This window comes from Pleurodeles waltl, chromosome 4_2, assembly GCF_031143425.1.
Source record: "Pleurodeles waltl isolate 20211129_DDA chromosome 4_2, aPleWal1.hap1.20221129, whole genome shotgun sequence".
NCBI lineage: Eukaryota > Metazoa > Chordata > Amphibia > Caudata > Salamandridae > Pleurodeles > Pleurodeles waltl.
In genome coordinates, this window is record NC_090443.1 from 380054520 (window position 1) to 380074944 (window position 20425).

General features: G+C 42.5%; 1 protein-coding gene across 6 annotated transcripts in view; it reads left to right on the forward strand.

Moving 5' to 3' along the window:
- The window catches only part of PBX1 (PBX homeobox 1), a 385571-nt gene that overhangs the window by 237959 nt on the left and 127187 nt on the right, over positions 1 to 20425 (forward strand). For all 6 annotated transcript variants that reach the window (XM_069231494.1, XM_069231492.1, XM_069231493.1 and 3 more), the window contains exon 3: positions 16536 to 16780. In XM_069231494.1, coding sequence (XP_069087595.1) covers positions 16536 to 16780 — 245 coding nt within the window. The remainder of the gene's footprint in view (positions 1 to 16535; positions 16781 to 20425) is intronic.

Consider the following 20425-nt stretch of genomic DNA (forward strand, 5'->3'; position numbering starts at 1 on the left):
GGCATTGTTAAAAGCCCACAGAGAGATTACAACAGAGGTCAGAGTGCTTGCGACCTTGACCCTAAAAAAAGGATCCAATTTGTGTTTTTACCTAGTTTACAAGTTGCTGTGGGGTGTAAGCCCAACACCCACTTTTGAGGTATTTCTGAAGATGTATGACATTCATATATTTTCCTGAATTGCTCTTCTTATGGTGTATAGTCCTCATACGTACTGTTACATATATTGTAAAATGAAATGTCTTTTAAATTGGAGTTTCATTCCTTCAGTGTAAAAATGTTCACAACAAATGGTTTCCCCTTCATAAACAGACCCCAAACAACTTTGAACTGTTACCTGCTCTTACCCAATCTACCTGTTAGTGTATACATTAGATGTGCAGACCTTGCATTACAAACGTTTTAATTACTCCTAAAGGTACGACTTTGTGGATGCATAAATCATTGGCATGGGATTTTTCAGACCGCTCTTTTTATATTAGCCAGGGAACATCCACCCCTGTAGTGGTACCTCAGAAGTGCACATGCATGTTGCACTCAAAGGTTGCATAGACAACTTGTAGTTTGATGACAATGCATTACATGTTTCCCTCGTCATGAATATAACACTGTGTATGCAATGGCACATTGCCATTTTACCCACATAAGTCACACTTGGGCCTCAATAAAGATGTTCTTGAACATGTAATCTACATGTAGGTCTCCTTCCAAAATGAACAATTGCATGGAAGAAATATGGACCATTTGACAGCGTTAGCAAGTACATGCTTTTCTTGGCATTTGCTGTTTTTGATCTGGGAGATCAAGCAAGGAAGTAATAGTTGTGTAAACAAAATTCTCTCAAACCTTGAAATCTTTCTCGGAAGTGTGCCTATTTGGGTAAGTCTGGCATCGAGCTCTAGATTGGGAATCACTTGGTGCTGTTAGAGTCTTGGTGTCGCAAGGCCATCAGTGATTTTCAGACAAGAGCTCCGCAGTACGTACTCAACGCTATAGATCTACACTCTACCGGTTATGCAGAACAGAGTAGCCACTTTTCTCTGCCACCTAGAAGTGCTTTATTGTCTTCTCTGGGGTCTAATTGACTACACATTTGTTACAATACGATACCGTAAATGATAAATTCAACAGGAAATGTACTATAATGTAAACCCCATGATGTTTGGCCATGGAGCAAAGCTACAACAGTAAAGTCCTTTGGAAGGAATGGAAATGGTTAGTATAAGGAGTCCTTCCTTTACTTTGCAAGGTCTTTTAGGGTTAAACAAGCTATTCCCTGCAGCAATAATGTGTATTTGTATTTGTCATTACCTGTTGTGCAAACCTGGAAGTATCTGCAAGGCAATTAGCTCAAATTTGTATTAGTGACTTTTGCGGATTCTGAAATGCAGTATGTTGTTGAGTTAGGATCAAAGGGCAAGTTGGAAGAAGTTCTACATTTTAAGTTTCTCCATTCAAAATGTTTCTGTGTGTCATAGAAGCATGTTTTCAGACAAGGGTTGCCACTTCCCTACGTGTCTTTTAAATATTTGTGGTTTGGGCTGAACTATTTTGAATCCGATCACAAATCTGTCCCATAGGAAATTAGGGTTGTGTACTGGACCGGATACATCTCCTCCCTGGTCAGTGAGAATACTTCTTCTCTGGGCGGATAAAGTGTGTTTGAGCCTGGAGAAGAATATTTTGTTGTTTCAAAAGCATCCGTGTACTGCTTTTGTGCTGCAGTAGTTATTGAGGTACTGAGTGGATTTTCTAAAAGGGAGTACTGTACCCTCATTCTCGTATAATACAACTGGACCTCTCAGGCTTAAAAAAATATGTGATTAAGCAGGGAACCATGATAAATCATTGTCTCTCCACCACATCCGATTAGTGCTTAGCAGGGCTTAGTTTGAGCTGATGGTTTCAGGTGGGGGGGCACTGCACTTATTTTTCGGGACCGGCCCTTAAATCTCCACATCAGACATTTCCCAAACCGAGGAAAAAAACAAAACGATGGACAAAGAGAAATACAGAAAATCCGTCAACAAAGGAAAAAGCAGAAACCTGTAAGATTGACACAATGGGGCAGGGAGTGTCTGGCAGTGAATTAAAGAGACCTGAGGTGTATTCAGGCCTGCACACCCTTTTGCTATTCATGCTCTGACATTTTAAAGCGCCAGCTGCAAGTGTCTAAGCTTTGAACACTGGCACGTATTCTTATACAAATAAAGCACTGGTCCTTAGACAACAGAAGAGAACAGATAAGACTGCTCTGGGCCATATAATGGACAATACTCATAGAAGCTCTTGCACAGCCACCAGTAACACATACGCCTGGAATTTAAGGCTAAAGTTAGATCTTTTAGTTCGATTCACTAGCACTTTTTCTAAAGGCTCATAATATTAAACTAATCATAAACCATATTTTGGTTTCGGATTTTAGTACTTTTGACATCTGTGACTCTGAAGTCCTGTTTACCTTCTTGGGTTTCTCCTAGTCTGGGACTATCACATTGTTTGCTGTTTAATTTACCCAAATTCTGACTTGGCATGCTGCCCCATTAGCAGCAGGTTGCATATTTTTAGGACAGGCTAATGACAGCTTCAGTATTTTGACATACCTAATGATATCGATTCTTTAAAAAGTACAATTAGAACTATGTACAGAGAATGGGCCTTAGGTACGCCCAATGCAGCCTTTGACTTTCATGTATTTTAGGCTGTCCATTTTTTTGCTTGGTGACTGGGCCACTATGCAGTTCTTTTGTTAGACTGTAGGTACAACATGTTGCTAGAGTACTAGTGGATGTTTTTTTATGTATTTCCTTTGCTTAAACATTAGCACTTGTGGATTTATCGGTTTTTGTTTAGGGAGGGTTTTTTTGTTTGGCTGTATTAGTATTAGCCTTTTAAAAGGGCACTGCCCTTGTCACTAATCATCATTATTTCTGCTTTGCCATAATGATAGCATGTTTGTAAAATGTACGTATATGTATTTCACATAGTGATGTACTGGGGAGCTGCCACACAATTAATAGCTACAGAAGATAAATATGTCCCATATTACAAATTCTTTCCTCGAGGGGTTAAGTGTGCCTAAATAACTACATCACACATTCATGATTTCTTTAAATCTTTATTGTTGAGTAAAATACAAAAAAATAATTGCCCTGATTTCTCTATCCTGGTAGAATTTGCATTTTAAAGCAGAAAGGAAACACTGTTGCTTTTTTATATACATTAATTTTTGGCGACTCTTGCATTCCGTAGTTCAGCAACGCATTGTGTGTGGTTTCTTTATCGATACATTTAAACAGGCGAAAAAGACTGGTCTATCGTTCTTTTGTTCAAGATCCTGTCTCTTGCAACAATTTACTTCAGATCAGCTATACGATATACTATTCTAAAGGGGCTGCGGGCGTTCAGTAATCAAATAAATCTTTGTTTTCCTTCCAGTTAATTAAAGAAGTGATTTTAGGCAGATATTTTTTTTTACTAGTTGAGGTCTTTTCAAATGTCCCATCCTACTCCCCAGAAACAAAGCAACAGAGCCTCGCCAGCCAGAGGGCTTCAAGGGTTCGGCAAAGCCCGAGGGGGGCACTAATCACCCAGCTGCCTGCATACAAGTAAACGGGTGCCACTCAAATAATGAAAACACAGAGTAACCCGAGCCTGGGGTCTAAACACTGGTCCGAGAGGGTAGGGGAACATTTGAGAAGGAAGGTGCCCAGAAGAATGAGGCACCAGCTTCATCAACTAGCACAGCCTCCCGTAATGGGATATGAAGGCCGCCATCTTGAAACGCCACAGGTCTCATAACGTGTTAGAGTATTTGACTTTTCGTGTTATCTTCTTTGCTGGCAATTCATCGATCTAGGAAGATGTTTCTCCTCATTAAAAGCAGTAACGTTTTCTATACCTAAAAAAACGCCACAGGCACTGGTTTGTCCTTAGAGTACTAACAGGAGTCATATCTCAGTTACTCAACCAATGTGTTTCTCAAAAGCATAACCAAAGGCTCGAGAGGAACTAAAATCACAGCATGAAAATGCAAAGGGTCATGCCTATGAGACAAGCTGCATATAGTCAAAAGACTGAGAGGAGAGGAGTTTCAGGGCTTTAGATTTTTAGGCATCGTCTGTTGTGAGAAATTTTGTTGCCTTACAGTGGACTTAGAACCAGCCCATTACTTTCCATTGGTTGGCTTCATTGCCACGCCTATTTGCTTGCTTGTAATTCGTTAACACGTGTGGGCTTCACTTCCTCTTCTTTGATTTGTCCCTCTCATGGAGCATGGACACATTACTTTCTTTCCACAGTTCCATTCTCACTCTTTACTTTTTTCTTTTTGGTTGAACACTATACAGGAGTGTGTGTGTTTTCCTGCTGGCTCCTTTGTGCACGTCTCCCCCCCTCGCTGCTTTCCTGTGTGATTTTTCCACTGTCCATTTGTGCTTATCCCACCCTCTTGTTTGCTTTTTCACCTGTGTGCATCTCTCCTCACCTCCACATTGTACATTGTACTCTCTCTCTTGTTTGTTTCTTCCTTCATGTTCCTCTCGCCCTTCATTTGCTCCCCCTTTATATGCTCCCTCTTTATATTTCCCTTCCCCACTCCCTCTGTGTTGCTTCCACCCATCCTCCTCACTTCCTGTTTTTTTTCCCCTCTGTGTTGCTAACCCCCTCTCGAAAGTGCCCCCCCACCTCTCACCCCCCAGTTGATTCCCCTTCCAGCGTGTTGCACTTCCCACCTGGGGTTTATATTTATTTATTTTTTACCAATCTAACTCGGAATGGCAAACAAAACAAAAAGTGATTGTGACATTTTGTTAGGTATGTATGCTTTGGGCGCATGCCTATAAAATGAAAAGGCCGGCTGGCTGCCTGTGGCTTTTGATTCTTTTTGTTCAGGATGGCTAGAACCATTGGCGAAACCAACAGGTCCCAAATGCAAGACCTATTTTGTTTGACTTTACTATTGAAACTTTCAAAAGGTGCTCTAAATATTACTCTTTCATCAAACCTTCAAGATGACTGTTCAATTTAGGCACAAATCTGCACTTTTTTTTGTAATAATCACTGTTGTTTTATGCTTGCTGCTATTTGCTGCCGGTCAGTGCACTATGAATGGTGCTCATGATGGTGGTAAGTGGGCCTTACCAATCACTTAAAATAAATAAACAAGTAAATAAATGGTTGAAACCCATGGTGTGACACTGTATTATTATCCCAACTGTTTGGTAATGTTGATATAGCGCCAATGAGCATCAAAGTGCCTTACGTAGAACATCTTTATTGTAGCAGAAGTGCCTCAAACATTTACAAAAAAACAGCGTCAGGTGTGGAGGGTTGAAAACATGTAATTAGGACAATACCAACGGTGCGCTGTGCAGTATAAAGACACTTATAGGTATTTAAAGGCACAAGATGAAGACATGATTTGCCCAGAATCACACCATTTTTAGTTAAGCGCTGATGTAATCAGTTAGTACGGGTCACTGTGTTCCATGTCATAGCTTAGCAAACTAGAAAAATCGTACATTATTAAACTTGTGCAAAAAATAGACTGCATATTTTGCTTTTTTAAATCCGAACTCTAGGTTGGATTCTCATTTTTTCCGAACATGGTAATTTAGTACTAGGGAAGTATTCAGTCTGCAACACTAGCCATATTGTCCTGAAAATAAACAGCTCTAATCAGAGTCTCTGGCTCTTTTGAAAGGCTCAAATACACATTTTTACTAGATTTATTTTAGCCTTTTGCATTCAGGGTTTCTTTGTTGTGCATCATGTGCCAAGGTTTGCAGCATTCTTGTTGGAGAACAGGTCCCAAACAGGGCATGCCTCCCAAAGTACGTTTGGATAGTTAATTAGGTTCAGTCTTTAGTGCTGACATCTGTTGGTGATTTGCACGTTAAACCCTGGCAGGGATGAATCCACCTTCTATCCTCCTGAGGTCAGTACGCTGAGTGTTAGCTTCAATTATAACAATTCTAGAGAAAAGTCTTCCCTGCGCAGTGCCTTGGATGGAATTGATATATTCAATAAGTAGAAAGGAAATGATTTCCGATTGAAACACAGTGTGAGCAAATGTTTTCAACTGCCAGCTTCCACCAAGAAAAAATATTTCTTGTCAAGAAGTACTTCAGAGGTAGAGTAGTGGCTCTTGACTTTCCAAAGGAGATTGTTCACTAAACCATTGTCTATTTACTTTTATAAAATATATTAATTGTGGAATCTTGATGATAATAACCGTAAACATTAAAGGAATTGAAATGTACCGTTACCTTATCCGTAAAATCTACACATCGGTTGTCCATAGCCGCATTTTATGTTAAAACGCTTCTGAAAAAAATCTGCACTATCCAACCTGTCTGCCTTAACGGGCAACAGTCAACATTTTACCAGTTCTGGTACATGTTTGCTTGCCCATGGCTAGCCGGCAGATTGGGTTTTCACAGTAATGTTTCATAGAAGTATTTTGTGTATTATCTAAAAGTTAACTTCAAGCAGTCAAACCATGAGAGTAAAACTTTGTTGGCTGAGTCGATTCGTCTACCACATGAGCGCATGTATCCGGATTTAAAATGCTGCTCTCTGTTCTATCATTAAGAAGCTACCCAGTTAGTCGTCATGATTCGTAGCATATCGGTTAGATGAGAAAAGGATGGCTGTTGTGGAGGGCGAGATCTACAATAAAAAGGTGCTTCAGATATTTTTGCCCCTTGCAATTGAATAGCTAATGGCCTGGCAAACATATTGTACACTTGGAAACCTGTGTTTGAGTGCTTTGTTTATGAGTCTCTTCCCAATCCTTGCCTAGGAGTTTGTGTAGAAAAGGATGGGTGAGCAAATCCCAAAGCAAATGATGGTTGCATTTTCAGATAGTGTTATCTAATTGTTTTTGAGCTATTTCAGTGCTACATAAGGTGTCGAAATAAATTTTTTTAACGAGCTGTCTCCCTTGCCCACAGCTTCCGTGCAGAGCTGGAATAAATTTCATTTGGGATCTCATACTCTTGCCATTTGTATTGAACTTGTGTAAAGGTTTTTAGATGCCTGGCAAGCGCGGAAAAACTTTTAAGATCGTAGACCAATGTTTAAATGTGCAAATAATTCAGAAGTAGTAATTAATCACACTAGTTGCATCTGGCACAAAGGTCGATTCAGTCTTGCAGTGAATGACTATTATGAAAAACAAAGGTGTCCACCACGGCTGCATAAGACTTAGAGCCATTTGAGATAAATTCACAAAGCATGAATCTGAATGGAATGCTATATGTCTGAGTAGTAAGTGTGTGTGGGGGAGGGTGGAGGGGTATATAAAACACATACAAATGTGTGATTTGAGACTTAGCCATCAATTAAGCATTCATCTACTTTCCTTGATTCCATGCTCTAGGAGACTTGGCCCACGTCACACAAATACCCACTATATGATGTGTATTTTGTATAGCAGGACAGCACCTGTTAGCCAATCTCAGCAATCGAGGGTCTTCAACTATCCTTACAGATGAATTTTAGAGATTGTGTTTTACTAGGTGGGGATCGTGTGTAATGAGAGCAGATGTGCCCATGCGTTAGTGGGAAGGTGTATATATCAGAGTGTTATTGTATACAGATCTGTATACAGTGGTACTAAGGGTCTTCCTACAGCTACCTGCCTCTTCACAAACTACTTGTGTCAACACACTCACCAATAAGTCATGGTTAAGAGTACAGTTTTGGTGTAGTGGTGAGGTTGGACAGCTCAGGAATATCTACACCCGGGCGAACGTTGTGTTTTTGTGATTGCTGAAACAATCAAAATTTCCGTTAACAGTCGTGAGAAGGGCGGCGATGTTTATCACACAAGAAAAGTAGAAGTTCCTATCTCTTGCCCTCTTAAAAACCGAAACCTACATAATGTAAACATCTCATACGCAGAATGTATCAAAAGAGGAAACACAATTACACAGTTGACAGTTGAAGCGCCTGAGGTAGGACTTGTACGTTTCAGCTTTACAGATCAGATACTAGTGAAGGAAGCGGACCGTCGCAAGGTGATGCCTTCATCGTTTACTTCTATTTGAGTACAACACATCTGCCACTGACAGCTATGTCTTCAGCTCTGCAACAGACAGCATTTTATGGTTTGGGTGGACTGAAATTTAACGGCAACGTTTTATTGCTGTGTTTTATGCCGCAAATAAAATATCTGCACCTCTCTGTGCTGGAGTGTACGGGTACGCGAGCAGAGGTGGATTATGACTCATCCTTGAAACTGCTTTTCCCGTTAATTTAGAGGGCCCCTTCGGCCTCTAGTTATCAGCTATTCACCGATGACATCACACCTTGATCGATGGTCTGACAGGCCCTGCGGGTGACATCACGCGAGGAATCGGACTGAGGGCGGCCATTTGTAAAGGGGAGAGTTTCTCCGATGCGAATCTTTAGTGATCATCAGTATGTGAGAGAAGAGACAAAGTGCATGACAGTTTGATGGGGTTTGGGTAAAATATGACACGTTCTTTTTGGTTAATGTGCCTGGATGTGCTGAGGGCTGCTTATGCTGAAGGACACGAAGACATAGCACCATTTCAGCGAGCGTCCTGTGTGTGCAGGTAGCAGGAAGGCGCGCAGACAGGACTGCCATAGATTAAGCACACAGTGTTCTTCTCTCAATGTCATGTCACCAACATTGGGAAGAGAGACCTCCAGTGGCCATCTTTGGTACTTTTTGCACTCTAAAATAAAGACGCAAGATTTTTTAAATTATATTACTTACTTTATTTACTATCTTTATTTTCTTATCACATGTATATGGCCGTTTACTTACTGTCCCCGTAAGGAAACGTGTCCAAATTAATTTTGTTTTATTATGTAAACTGCACCTCCAGCTTTTTAATGGCAATCGTGTTGAAAGCTCGAGGGGAAAACAATGGCAGGATTATTCTTTGTGTACATTCTAGATTTAGCTTCTGTGCTGTCATGTTGTAGTTTATTATAGTAATCACTCCACCCCAGCTACTGAAAAACGGGGCCATTTGCTTTAACATGGAATAGCCCATTGTAAAATGCACCATCATATCCTATTTATTAATTATTTTTTGTTCTGCATAACATGTCAGGGGATGGAACCAAAGGCTACCTCCCAGGTGTAAAGCACATCAGAGTACTAGTGTCGATCATCTGTTCTCTTTTTTTGTACAATATATTATTTTGCTGTATTCACAAGATGACCCACGCATTACAGTTCTTTATATAGCGTGTGACAGCAACACACATCTGGCACGGAATTAATACATAATGCGCATACATCTTTGTGGTCAAGGGATTTGTGAAATATCCTGCAGATAAAAAAATCAATGAACTGATGGTACCTAAGTGGCACCAAATGTGAAGTAAGCCACCTCCGTGTGCTTGCCTGTTGGCAAACATCATAAGGGAGCGTGCTTAGGAGGAAGGGGTGAGCTGTCCACAGTTGCCTTAACTTGACAGTTCAGCTGTGTGTGTTACTTTAAAACACAGGCCTCCAATCCTTTCTTTAGTAAGAGCTACTTATGTTCAATAAAAATCATCCAGAACTGTTTATATTATTAGTATTGTTGTGTTATAATAGTCACCACATCAGACAAGACTACATTAGTGTCCACCCTTTGCAAGAATAACACCGGAAAACTCCTCCATACAGCAGGCAGGGTTGCCAGCAGTAACGTTAAACAAGCATTTGCAATGCAATGGGTCTTGCATTTGCTTGAGTAAGAGCTATTTGCGTTATAAATTCCAAACTGCACATTTCTTGCCACATACATTGAAAATAAAAAGTAAAACAGAAGTTCGCTCGCAGTCAAATGTACTATCGGGAAAAATGCAATTATCCATTTAACAGGGTCGATGTGATGCAGAGCGCTCGACTACTGTGAGATCGCGCTGCATAGGAAATAAATAAAAAAAAAGTAGTCCAGAAACCACATGGAAAACATGGAGTCTCATATGTTTTCAGTAGTTGGCCAGTGCACTCGAGGAGGGCTACACACCGGAAAAGGCATGACGTATGCATGTTTTCCACTAATGAATGCAAGTGAATTTTAAAAGGCAAGCCCACAAACCAACCAAACTCCTGGGCATGCAGGGGTCGGGTTACAAGCCCATAGAGAGATTACAGCAGGGTCAGAGCACTTTACGCTCAACCCTAGAAGGGGTTTGTCAGTTTGGAATGCCTTTACATAGGTAGTACCTAGCAATCATAGCAGCAGTGCAACTGGCTCCAATGTAATAATATTAGCAATACATCTTCCAACTAATTTATCACTTAAATATCAGCATTAAATATATTTTGGAAATGCACTCATTTTTTCTCCAAACATCAGGTTAGGAGTTCCAAAGATGCACACATTTTAATTTCGAGTACATACTTTTCAATTTTGATATGCATATATTACTTCAGAGAAACAAAAGCTTTTAATTTAATAGACTGGGCCGCACACAGCTTGATACCAGTAGCTAATGGGGTTCTCTTTAAAGAACCCTGCTTTAAATTATACAGAGTAGAGTGTAGCAACACTCAGAGCAGTAATCTTTTTCACCTCATGCTATTAGTTCGTTATTCAACCTCTTAAGGAGTGCTTGCAATATATTACACGAGGGACTATTATACATCTAAAAAGTACACAAAATCACTTGAGGATAAATTCTATATCTCCTAGCTGCATTGTATACAAAAAAAATGTAATCATTTTTGTTTTGTTGACAGATCCACTGGAATTATGCGGCAGGTGGTGATCAAATTATGCTGCAGGAAATGGCAAATTATGCAGCGTAATGCGGCACATTTTCTGACAGTATTACTACACTATTTTGTCTTTTATATATATGTTAACGCTACCTTGACAAAGATTTCACTTCATTAACAACAGCTTAACACTCAAATACAGTAATACTTAACTGAAAGGTGACGAGCTAACTTTTGTGATGGGCCTACCACGGTGCAGCAGTACATGTTGCCGCATGTTTAGATAGTAACATATTTTTTTTTTTTGTAAAATCTATAAATTATGCTTCATTTGAAGGGTTATGTGGCAAATATAGCAAATCCATAAATATGCGGGAGCTCAGCAGTCACAGAATCACATACTTCAGTTGGTCGTGCCCATTGATAACCAAGCCCATGTCCCTCAACGTTCCTTGCCTCACTTGATATGCCCTTTTCTTGCCTATGCTGTCACCAACTGGCTTAAAACAGGAAGCACATTCTCTACATTAAATAAAATAATTTGCCCATGTTTTCAGCCATACTACAAACCACACCACTCACATTTATGTTTGTACATATTGGCCATTTATACGTCATTCTAGACCGACCTGCACCAACCTAAGGGTGTGGCATCTTGATTACCACAAAGGTTGATTTGTGCCATGGTCGAAGCCCTGAGACATCAACTGATGGTTAAAGGTGGTAGAGTGCCCTTATTTTTTTCACTCTCTTTCTCTATCTCTCTCTCTCTCACAGACACACACACACCCTCTCTCTCTCTTCTTTCTCCCTACCCTCCTCTCTTCTCTCTCTCCCTGCCCTCCTCTCTTCTCTTTCTCTCTCTCTCTGCCCTCCTCTCTATCGCTGTCTCTCTCCCTGCCCTCCCCCTTCACACTCCTCCCTGTCTAGGGCTCATGTTATACCACATCATTAAAATAGCAGCAGGAATCGAACAGCGCAATTAAGGGCTGCAGATTTGGCAACAATTGGCATGTGAAAGATCTGTTATATTTATGACTGAAAGCCACCAGACGTGGTTTACCCTTGTCCTCAAACTTGTTTCACCTTAAGGTGACACTTGTGCTGCTATGTTCAAGTCAGAAAATCGCCTCTGTGTTAAATGCTTGCTACCGGCATGTGCAGTGTTCCTCAGTTCACAAGGTTGAATCCGGTGAGCCTGATGTAGCCTTTCATCCTTTTGAAGGTTGTAAATTGAGTACCATTTAACCGTGTAACAATAGCACCTTTTATTTACAATGCTTATAAATATCAGAAGTGCATCGTGAAGTGCTGTGTAAAAGTTATTCTTTAGCACTATAAAAGAATCAATTTACCTGCTGATCTATGGGCTGCCCCACAAATCCCACAGTAAAAAGTTGGAAATCTGCTCCCAAAAAGTGTTTTTTATGTTTTAAGTAGATTTTAGTGATTCAGACATCTTCAGTGGTTGTATACTTTATGCATTACAGCAGATGAAATTTCTGCATGTGTAAATGATGCAGAAATCAACATCGGTGTATTACTTTTTTCCCTCTGGTGCAAAATGTGTTTTTCACATGAAGAAACCCCTTTCCAAGTGCCCCATTAAATGTAGGAGTATGCCTTTCCCTCGTTGAGTCTCTGGAAGGGCACCTACTTCTGCCTTTCACTAAGGTAAATTTGCAATTGTTTCAAAGTGGGAAACTACCTAACCCTGGTATGTGAATACCCACATTTTGCCTACAGGGTGCCCCATGAAGACAAGTATTAATCCTAACCATAAACTTATCACTCTGGCAATCTCACAATACTGACAGTTGTTCAGTATTCATAAGTGCACCCAACCTACGTACATTTCCACAACACCAACAGTGGTTATGTGAAAAGTGCTGTTTTTGGCACTCAAGTACCTTGTGGATGCTCAAAGGAGCCTCTTTGAGTAGTTTATTTTGCATCTTTTTTATTTAGAGGCATACATGTTGCCTTATCTGTGCTTCTAGACACCAGGGATCAGCTGTCAGCATCACTGGCTTTTAATGGGCACTGGGGATATGCCACAGTCTTGTCTGGTGCAGGAGAGAGAGAGAACTCTGCATTTAAATTAACACCATACCCCCTATTCACATTGAAGCGTTGAATTGATTGCCTCTTTCCCTTACCCATTCCCTCAGAGGCCATGACTGCACAGTCAGATAAACTCTCACCATTAACAACTGGTGTGATCAGCAGGTCACCATTCAAAGCCGAACTAGGCCAATCCAACTTGTGTGCCTTCCATTCACAATAAATTGAGTACTATTGAATTTGGTCAGAGCATCTCTTTTTGTTTACAGCACTACAAAACATTTTACCTTGAGCAAGTTCCAACTTGCCTGTGCCTCTCTTAACCTGCATTTTTCATGTTTTTGTGGGATTGAAGGGTTTTGTGGTTTCCATTCTTGTTTCGTTTATTTTAATGTTTACTTCATGTTACTTAACAAATAGACAAAATCGCTACGTCAGTTTTATGTTCATATTATATAAAAGAGATTTCACATCAATTGCAGCTGGAGCAGTTTTAATGTATGCACTGAGGAGTATCCAATGTTGCTTACTATAAAATTTTAGAATTTATTTTAGTATCCTGTGATGCCTGCTATGTTTGCGAACAGAAGCTTAAAAGTATTCAACAGATCTAGTCTTGGGACTGTGTTCCATTGAAGCCAAAACGCATCATAAAGATCAGGAATTTCAAGCGAAATGTTTGTGAAATATTGTGTTGAAAATATGATTATTATATGTTCACGTAAAAGGTCTATGTTCCATTTGAAGGATGTAAATAAGAACTAGCACATTTGTTATACATTTTATTGACATTTACAAGAGAATATATTGTAATAATGTTCACTTGTATGTTGCTTTCATCATTTTCTTTAACATTGGGATCATATTTTTAGGTCACGGCATGACTTCGAGGCATGTATATACTTTGTGGGCTTACAGCCCACCCACAAGCTTCTCATTTGCTGGCTCCATTGTCACTCTGCCATTGTTTCTCCCCATTTGTCCATGGCATGCATTTGTCATGCCTCTTGCTGTGTTTAGCCTCCTCAAGAGCAGGGACCAAGTACTATGTAAATACACTGGTCATTATTTTAACATCTGTGCAAGAACTACTTTTTTCTTACTTGAAAAGCAGTTGACACGATCAGTCCTATTGCATCTTCCTTAATCCCCTGTGCCATCCCCTCCTCCCGCCCGTCGCTGCTTGCCACACTAACCCCCTCAACCCTGCTTTAACCATTTTATTAGTGAGCACTCATTTTCTTTCTATTCAGCCCTTTGCCATCCGTGGCGCTGCCCGTGCCACCTCTTTAAGTATACACAGAATGTTGTGATAGTAAGGATATTAATGATTTAACAACTTTATACATTAAGTATGTAAAAAACATTTTCCAAACTGTATGGTCATATACGGCGCATTTTGTAAGGAATTGAAATACTCCTTGTTTTCTTTGCTACGGTACTGCATGGGGACAGAGCCTCCATTCTAAAATGGCGGGCGGGTGCCGGTTGCAGAGGGGGTGGGGCTTGGAAGTGGGCCTGGCTCCAGTCCATAATTGCTCTGCCCTTTTCATGGCTCACCTGTGTCCCATTGCCGCTGGCCCCTACACCACCATGGGCTCCCAGATGGAGAGCGCAAAGCTCTGGACTTTTCTCATGGCCATCAAGTTCCTCTTCAGAGGGCTGGCAGGGTAAGACATGCCTGGGGCACTCTCTAGGGACATGACACCCCCAGCTTGTGTAGGATGTCTTCAGTACACTGCACTCCAAGACACTATCTACCACCCCACCTTCAGCATTAGTCTGCAATCTCTGTACCCAGCCCACTGCCACCTTAGGAGAACTTCCACTGTCCACAGGAGGCAGTGAACTGTCCCCTACCTCGCAATAAGTCATGCACAGCCATCCCTCCACAAGCCAGGATGCTGCCTACAGCCCCCAGAAGACCATATCCCAGGGACCGCAAGGAAACAAAATGCTACATTTTAGTACCCCCTCTACTGCCCCCTACACAAACATACTATATGGACTGTTACTGTGGACACAGCCTACTGACCCTACTTCCCAGTGCTGCATGCACAGCACTCAGGATACTGCCTACAGCCCCTAGAAGACTTTGCCCCAGGGACCCCAAGGAAGACCACAGTGCAGTTCAGTACTCCCTCTGCTGCCTTCTACACACATAACACATGCAGTGGTACCATGAACACAGTCTACTGCCCTCCTAGTCCTCTATGCTGAATGCACAGCACCCAGGATACTGTCTCCTGCTCCCTGGAAGACAGGATTACCCCATAGCTCAAGTGCTTCATGCAGGGCACCCAGGAGATTACATACTGCCCATAAAGATCAAACCTGAGGAGCCCCATTAGAAACAATACACTGTACCTCAGAACACCCTCCACTACCCACTCCACACACACATACTACATGTAGTGGTACCCTGGATAGAGTCTACTGCCTACCTACTCCTGGATACTGAATAGACAGCACTCAGGATACTGTATCCTGCTCCCTAGAATACAAGATTACCCCATAACCCTGCTTCTTCATGCATAGTCCCTAGAATGCTTTCTACTAAAGAAGACCGTCCAGTACCTCCTGACAATACCGTCTCTTAACTCTCAATACGTCATGCGCAACACCCCAAGCTATAGACAACAGCTCAACATAAAACCACACTCTGCCACTTAGAATACAGTGCACAGTTCTCGAACCCAGTATGCCATGTGAAGCCCTAGGAGACTCCATTCCCAGTCCCCCAATACTGCATGCACAGCGCCCAGTACAGAATACTGCCCCTGAAAGCCTACACCGCCTTCTATCGACAGAACACTTCATACCAGGACACTGTACTCTCTGGACTCCAGTCTGTCCTTTGCTGCAAGCTGAAAGTACACTACCTTTCTTAAGTACTAAAGATTGCCTTGACATTGACAAAGCCAATGGTTCTCGTATTGCAGAGACCGATTGTTTTTGCCATTGCTTAATAAATTATTTGAACTACTGTAGGCTTGTTGTGATGTTAGGTATGGTAGGAAGTGTTACTAGTTACATTATAGTTTAATGCCTTATATTACAGAGCCATTTTGTGCAGCATATCGATATCATGTTTAATGTACAATCAAGTATATTTGAATAAAAATAAGTTGTTAATAAATAAACTGTTTGGTCCTCTTTAAGGGAGAATCCAACACTGGTTCTCGAAGACTGGATGCATGCCAGGTTGTCGAGATATTCTATGGAATTACCCATTGATTGGAATATATGTAATTACATGTCTTGTAGATATTCTTAAAATCTGGTATACATCTGTCCATTTTGGAACAATGTAGGCCATACATACTAGAGTGATCAGAATAAAGAACATCTATTTAGAACGTCTAAATTACTTTCAACAAGCACACACCTCTTATGGTGGTATAAACGACTCCCTTTCATCCTGTCTCGGCCATTCCTCCTCAGGTTGATAAAAAGAACACTATTGGGTATTCTCTGTTCTTGACTACTTTCTGGTCTAATAATGTTATCATTAAGCAAATGTTTTGAAAGATGTGTGTTGCCCCCAGGTCCACTGAAAGTACAGCGCAAATCAATTTCTCTGTACTGTTATAATTTTTTGTGTAAAATTCGAGTCTCACTCATTAGGAGTGAGTATCACCTCTGGGATCAAGCTCTCAAGCTTGGCATTCTTAACTGTCACATTAATTTGTATCTCAGGCTTTATAATTGTTGAACGTTTGTATCGTTGGGAATCTTCTTTACTCATGTGTGCCTTTCTCCTAATTTCTTTGCAGTCCTGAGTATTCGAGGAGCCCAGGAGGAGGAGCCCACAGACCCCCAGTTGATGCGGTTGGACAACATGCTGCTGGCGGAAGGGGTAGCGGGGCCCGAAAAAGGCGGGGGCTCAGCGGCCGCCGCTGCAGCCGCCGCCGCATCTGGGGGAGCCGGCTCCGACAATTCCGTGGAGCATTCCGACTACAGAGCCAAACTTTCTCAGATACGACAGATCTACCACACAGAGCTCGAGAAATATGAACAGGTACGGGCTTCCTCCTTCCAGGACCCTCTCACTTCTTACCCCCTATCCCAACCCCCACCTCCGCCCACCACAAGCCGTTATTTTTGTTGTCTCTTTAAACAGTTCCATGACGTACCACGAACCTTGCGAGTATGGGGGCTACTTGCCGAAAATGCATGTCTTCCTTCAAATTAGGTTGGAAGGAAAGAAGGCCCAGACAGCGCTTTCAAACTGACCGAATCTGATTGTAAACCTAGCTGTCACTTGGTTTGTTAACATTTCGCTAACTGCCTTTGAAGGTAGCAACCGGGAAAGCTTCAAAACAAGGTGCGATTAAAATGAACTAGCCAGCCCGCTATGAAAGCGTGACATTAAACATGTCTCCTCCAGCAAAAGGCAAACTTGATTTTTGGGCCAGGTTTTGCGAGACGTAAAACGCAACTGGGAGACTTCTAGGCAGAGTGGTGTTGACGCCAAGCAGTGATGGAGCTTGGTAACAGCGCCATCTAGCGGAGCGACTCTTTTTCTTTACTCTTGTGTTGACCTCAAATGAAACATTTCTGCTAGCTAGCTTCACAATAGATAATAAAATTAAATGAATGAATAGTACACGAACTCGATGCACAGGTTCTCTCAGTACTGGAAAGTGGCTGACAATTTTCATAAACCCAGTGAAACATAGCCCTTGGTGAAATGCCAGTTCACAGATCGAATTATGTTACACACTGTTGCCATGTCTGAATTTAGGAAGCTGAACAAAATGTGGCCAGGGAAACATACACCTTAACGTTTAGCGCTGAAACAAAAAATACCAACTCAGGCCAGCATACATTATTAGGCATCAATAACCAACTCCCAGTTACAATTTGAATTCAATGGAATTGTAACAGTCAAGTACATGAAGATTAAAGGTCGCACGGCAGCAGAAACCATTAAGACAGGGATCTATGAAGTGCACAGAAGCAGGGCCGGCTTTAGCGTTGTTGGTGGCGCCCTGTGCAACAGTCTTTTCTTGGTGCCCCCCCCCCCCCCACCCCATGACCACTTCCTCGGATCCTCAACACCACCTGGCAAATGTGCCACTAATCTCTCCATAGCCCCCCTTTCACATACCTGCATTTATTTTAAAGCCATACACCAAACGGAGGGAAAGTGCTTGTCTAGATGTAGTACACACTCTAACATAAGGAAAGGGAGATGTTACTTTTGTGCGTAAACAACGTCGCATCATGGCTCCCACTGAAACCACAGCAGCCTTTAGACTAAAGGGATAGAGCAAGTGAACAGAGATCATCGGACCACTGCGATTTAATATACTCACACCATCCTGATGCAAAAAAGTAATCGAACAACACAAAGGGTCCGAAATTCACTGGTTACTTTCCCCTTCAACTAAACTAAACCGAGAACATAAGTACATAAATGCACTAACTCCTTAAGCTAGGGGATTGACTCAGGGCGTCCGGGTATTACAAATGCAGATGATTTTCAATGCTAACAACAATATGGAGCCTTCTGGTAACCCGAGCCATGCGTGATATCGGATACTTTACACTGTAATGCCAGAGCATGAAGTAGTTCTGGCCATATAAAGGCAATTAAGCAGACATCCTGGGGCACTCCTAATGCGAAGAAAAGCATGTGCGCTCTGGCTAAAGGAGGCAGAGCCTCTCATGAAAACAAGAGATGTGTGCACATCGAACTGTTAGTCGCCAATTCTTGTTTTGGGACTGCATGTGTTAGAAGGAAAAAGCTTTTCAGGCCAAGACATTGCCGGCGCCCACAGAATCCGCTATAGGACATTACCAAAAATGAATGTGAAAGATGGCCGAGGAATGCCGAAGTTATTAAAGTATTTAATTGCAGGAAGTCAACTTTCGCTGAGCACTTTCACACCAGTGCTGGAGTACTTGAGATCAGTGCTTAATTTGAGCCACTGGTTGCCGGTAGGTGGGCACCAGCACTTATTTTTGAGGGCCGGCACTTATTTATCTGCATCAAGCAATTACTGCGAGCAAAAGACACAAATTGGAAAGACGGAGCAAAGAAAGACGGAAAGGCATCACAAAGGGAGAAAGCAGAAAGCTCTAAGAGTGAGCTGAAGGGGTAGGGAGTGGCTGTAAATAGATTAAAGAAGCTGGAGGTGTCTTTAGGATTACGCAGCCTCAGTATTCCGTGCTCGCAAATTTAAATACAGCAGCCACGTGTTTTGGAGGAGAGCTTTCGGCACAGGCACGTTTTTATTTACAAATTAACCACTGTTTGAGATCACTGCATGGGCTGTGCAGAAGTGTAAAACATAACGAATAACTTGCAATTTGTAGATCCTGAGTTGCACACATTAAATATTTTATTCTGTTTATGGCTTCCAAAATGCTTGGGGTTTTTCAAGGTCAAGAACTTATGCTCACAGCCAATGTGAACTCTGCAAGAGGGTGCAGGACTTCACAACAGATGCAACCCCAAACTGCCACCATTGCCTTGGAATGTGCACCTGCCATGAGCCAGGACTGTACAAGCTGATGCAGTTTTACTTTTCCAAGCAGCAGTACTTTGAAAGATGCTGAGAGTTGGCCAGGTAGCAGCTGGAAACGGAGCAAAGCACCATGATTTTTCGTAAGATCCGAGTTGCATCACAGGCTCGGATTGGCTAACAACCAGCTGACTCTGATTGGTTGCTTCTGAAACTGATCAATCTTCTGCAAACACCAATCGCTTCCCTCATTGGACCCTGAGCCAAGTCTTTTAAAAGTACGAACCCTAGTTTCACTTTCAATTTTTCTCTGCTCAATGGAACTGGATACTGTGTCAGCATCTTAGGCTCGTAATACCCCAGCCTTGTCAGTGGTGCCTTTGATTGCCGATAAAACAATCATAGCCAAAGCCAGTAGGCCTATTCAGTCTAATAGCAGAATGCTTTTTTGACACAAATGATGTCAAAAAACACTGTTGAAGATGGTTTGCGAGCACTGTTTCTAGTTCTATCTTCATAAGACATTTAGGGGCTGATTCTAATCCTGGCGGGCGGCGGAGGCCGCCCGCCAGAATTCCGCCCCCATAATACCGCTCCGCGGTCAGAAGACCGCGGAGGGTATTATGAGTTTTTCCCTGGGCTGGCGGGCGGTCTCCAAAAGACCGCCCGCCAGCCCAGGGAAAAACTCCCTTCCCACGAGGATGCCGGCTCGTAATCGAGCCGGCGGAGTGGGAAGGTGCGACGGGTGCAGTGGCACCCGTCGCGTATTTCAGTGTCTGCAAGGCAGACACTGAAATACTTTGCGGGGCCCTCTTACGGGGGCCCCTGCCGTGCCCATGCCATTGGCATGGGCACGGCAGGGGCCCCCAGGGGCCCCGCGGCACCCCCTACTGCCATCCTGTTCCTGGCGGGCGAACCGCCAGGAACAGGATGGCGGTAGGGGGTGTCAGAATCCCCCATGGCGGCGCAGCAAGCAGCGCCGCCATGGGGGATTCTAAGGGCAGCGGTAAACCGGCGGGAGACCGCTGGTTTACCCTTTCTGACCGCGGCCAAAGCGCCGCGGTCAGAATGCCCTGCGGGGCACCGCCGGCCTGTCGGCGGTGCTCCCGCCGACCCTCGCCCCGGCGGTCAAAGACCGCCGGGGTTAGAATCAGGGCCTTAATGTACACACAAATTACTTGCTGTCTGGCTAT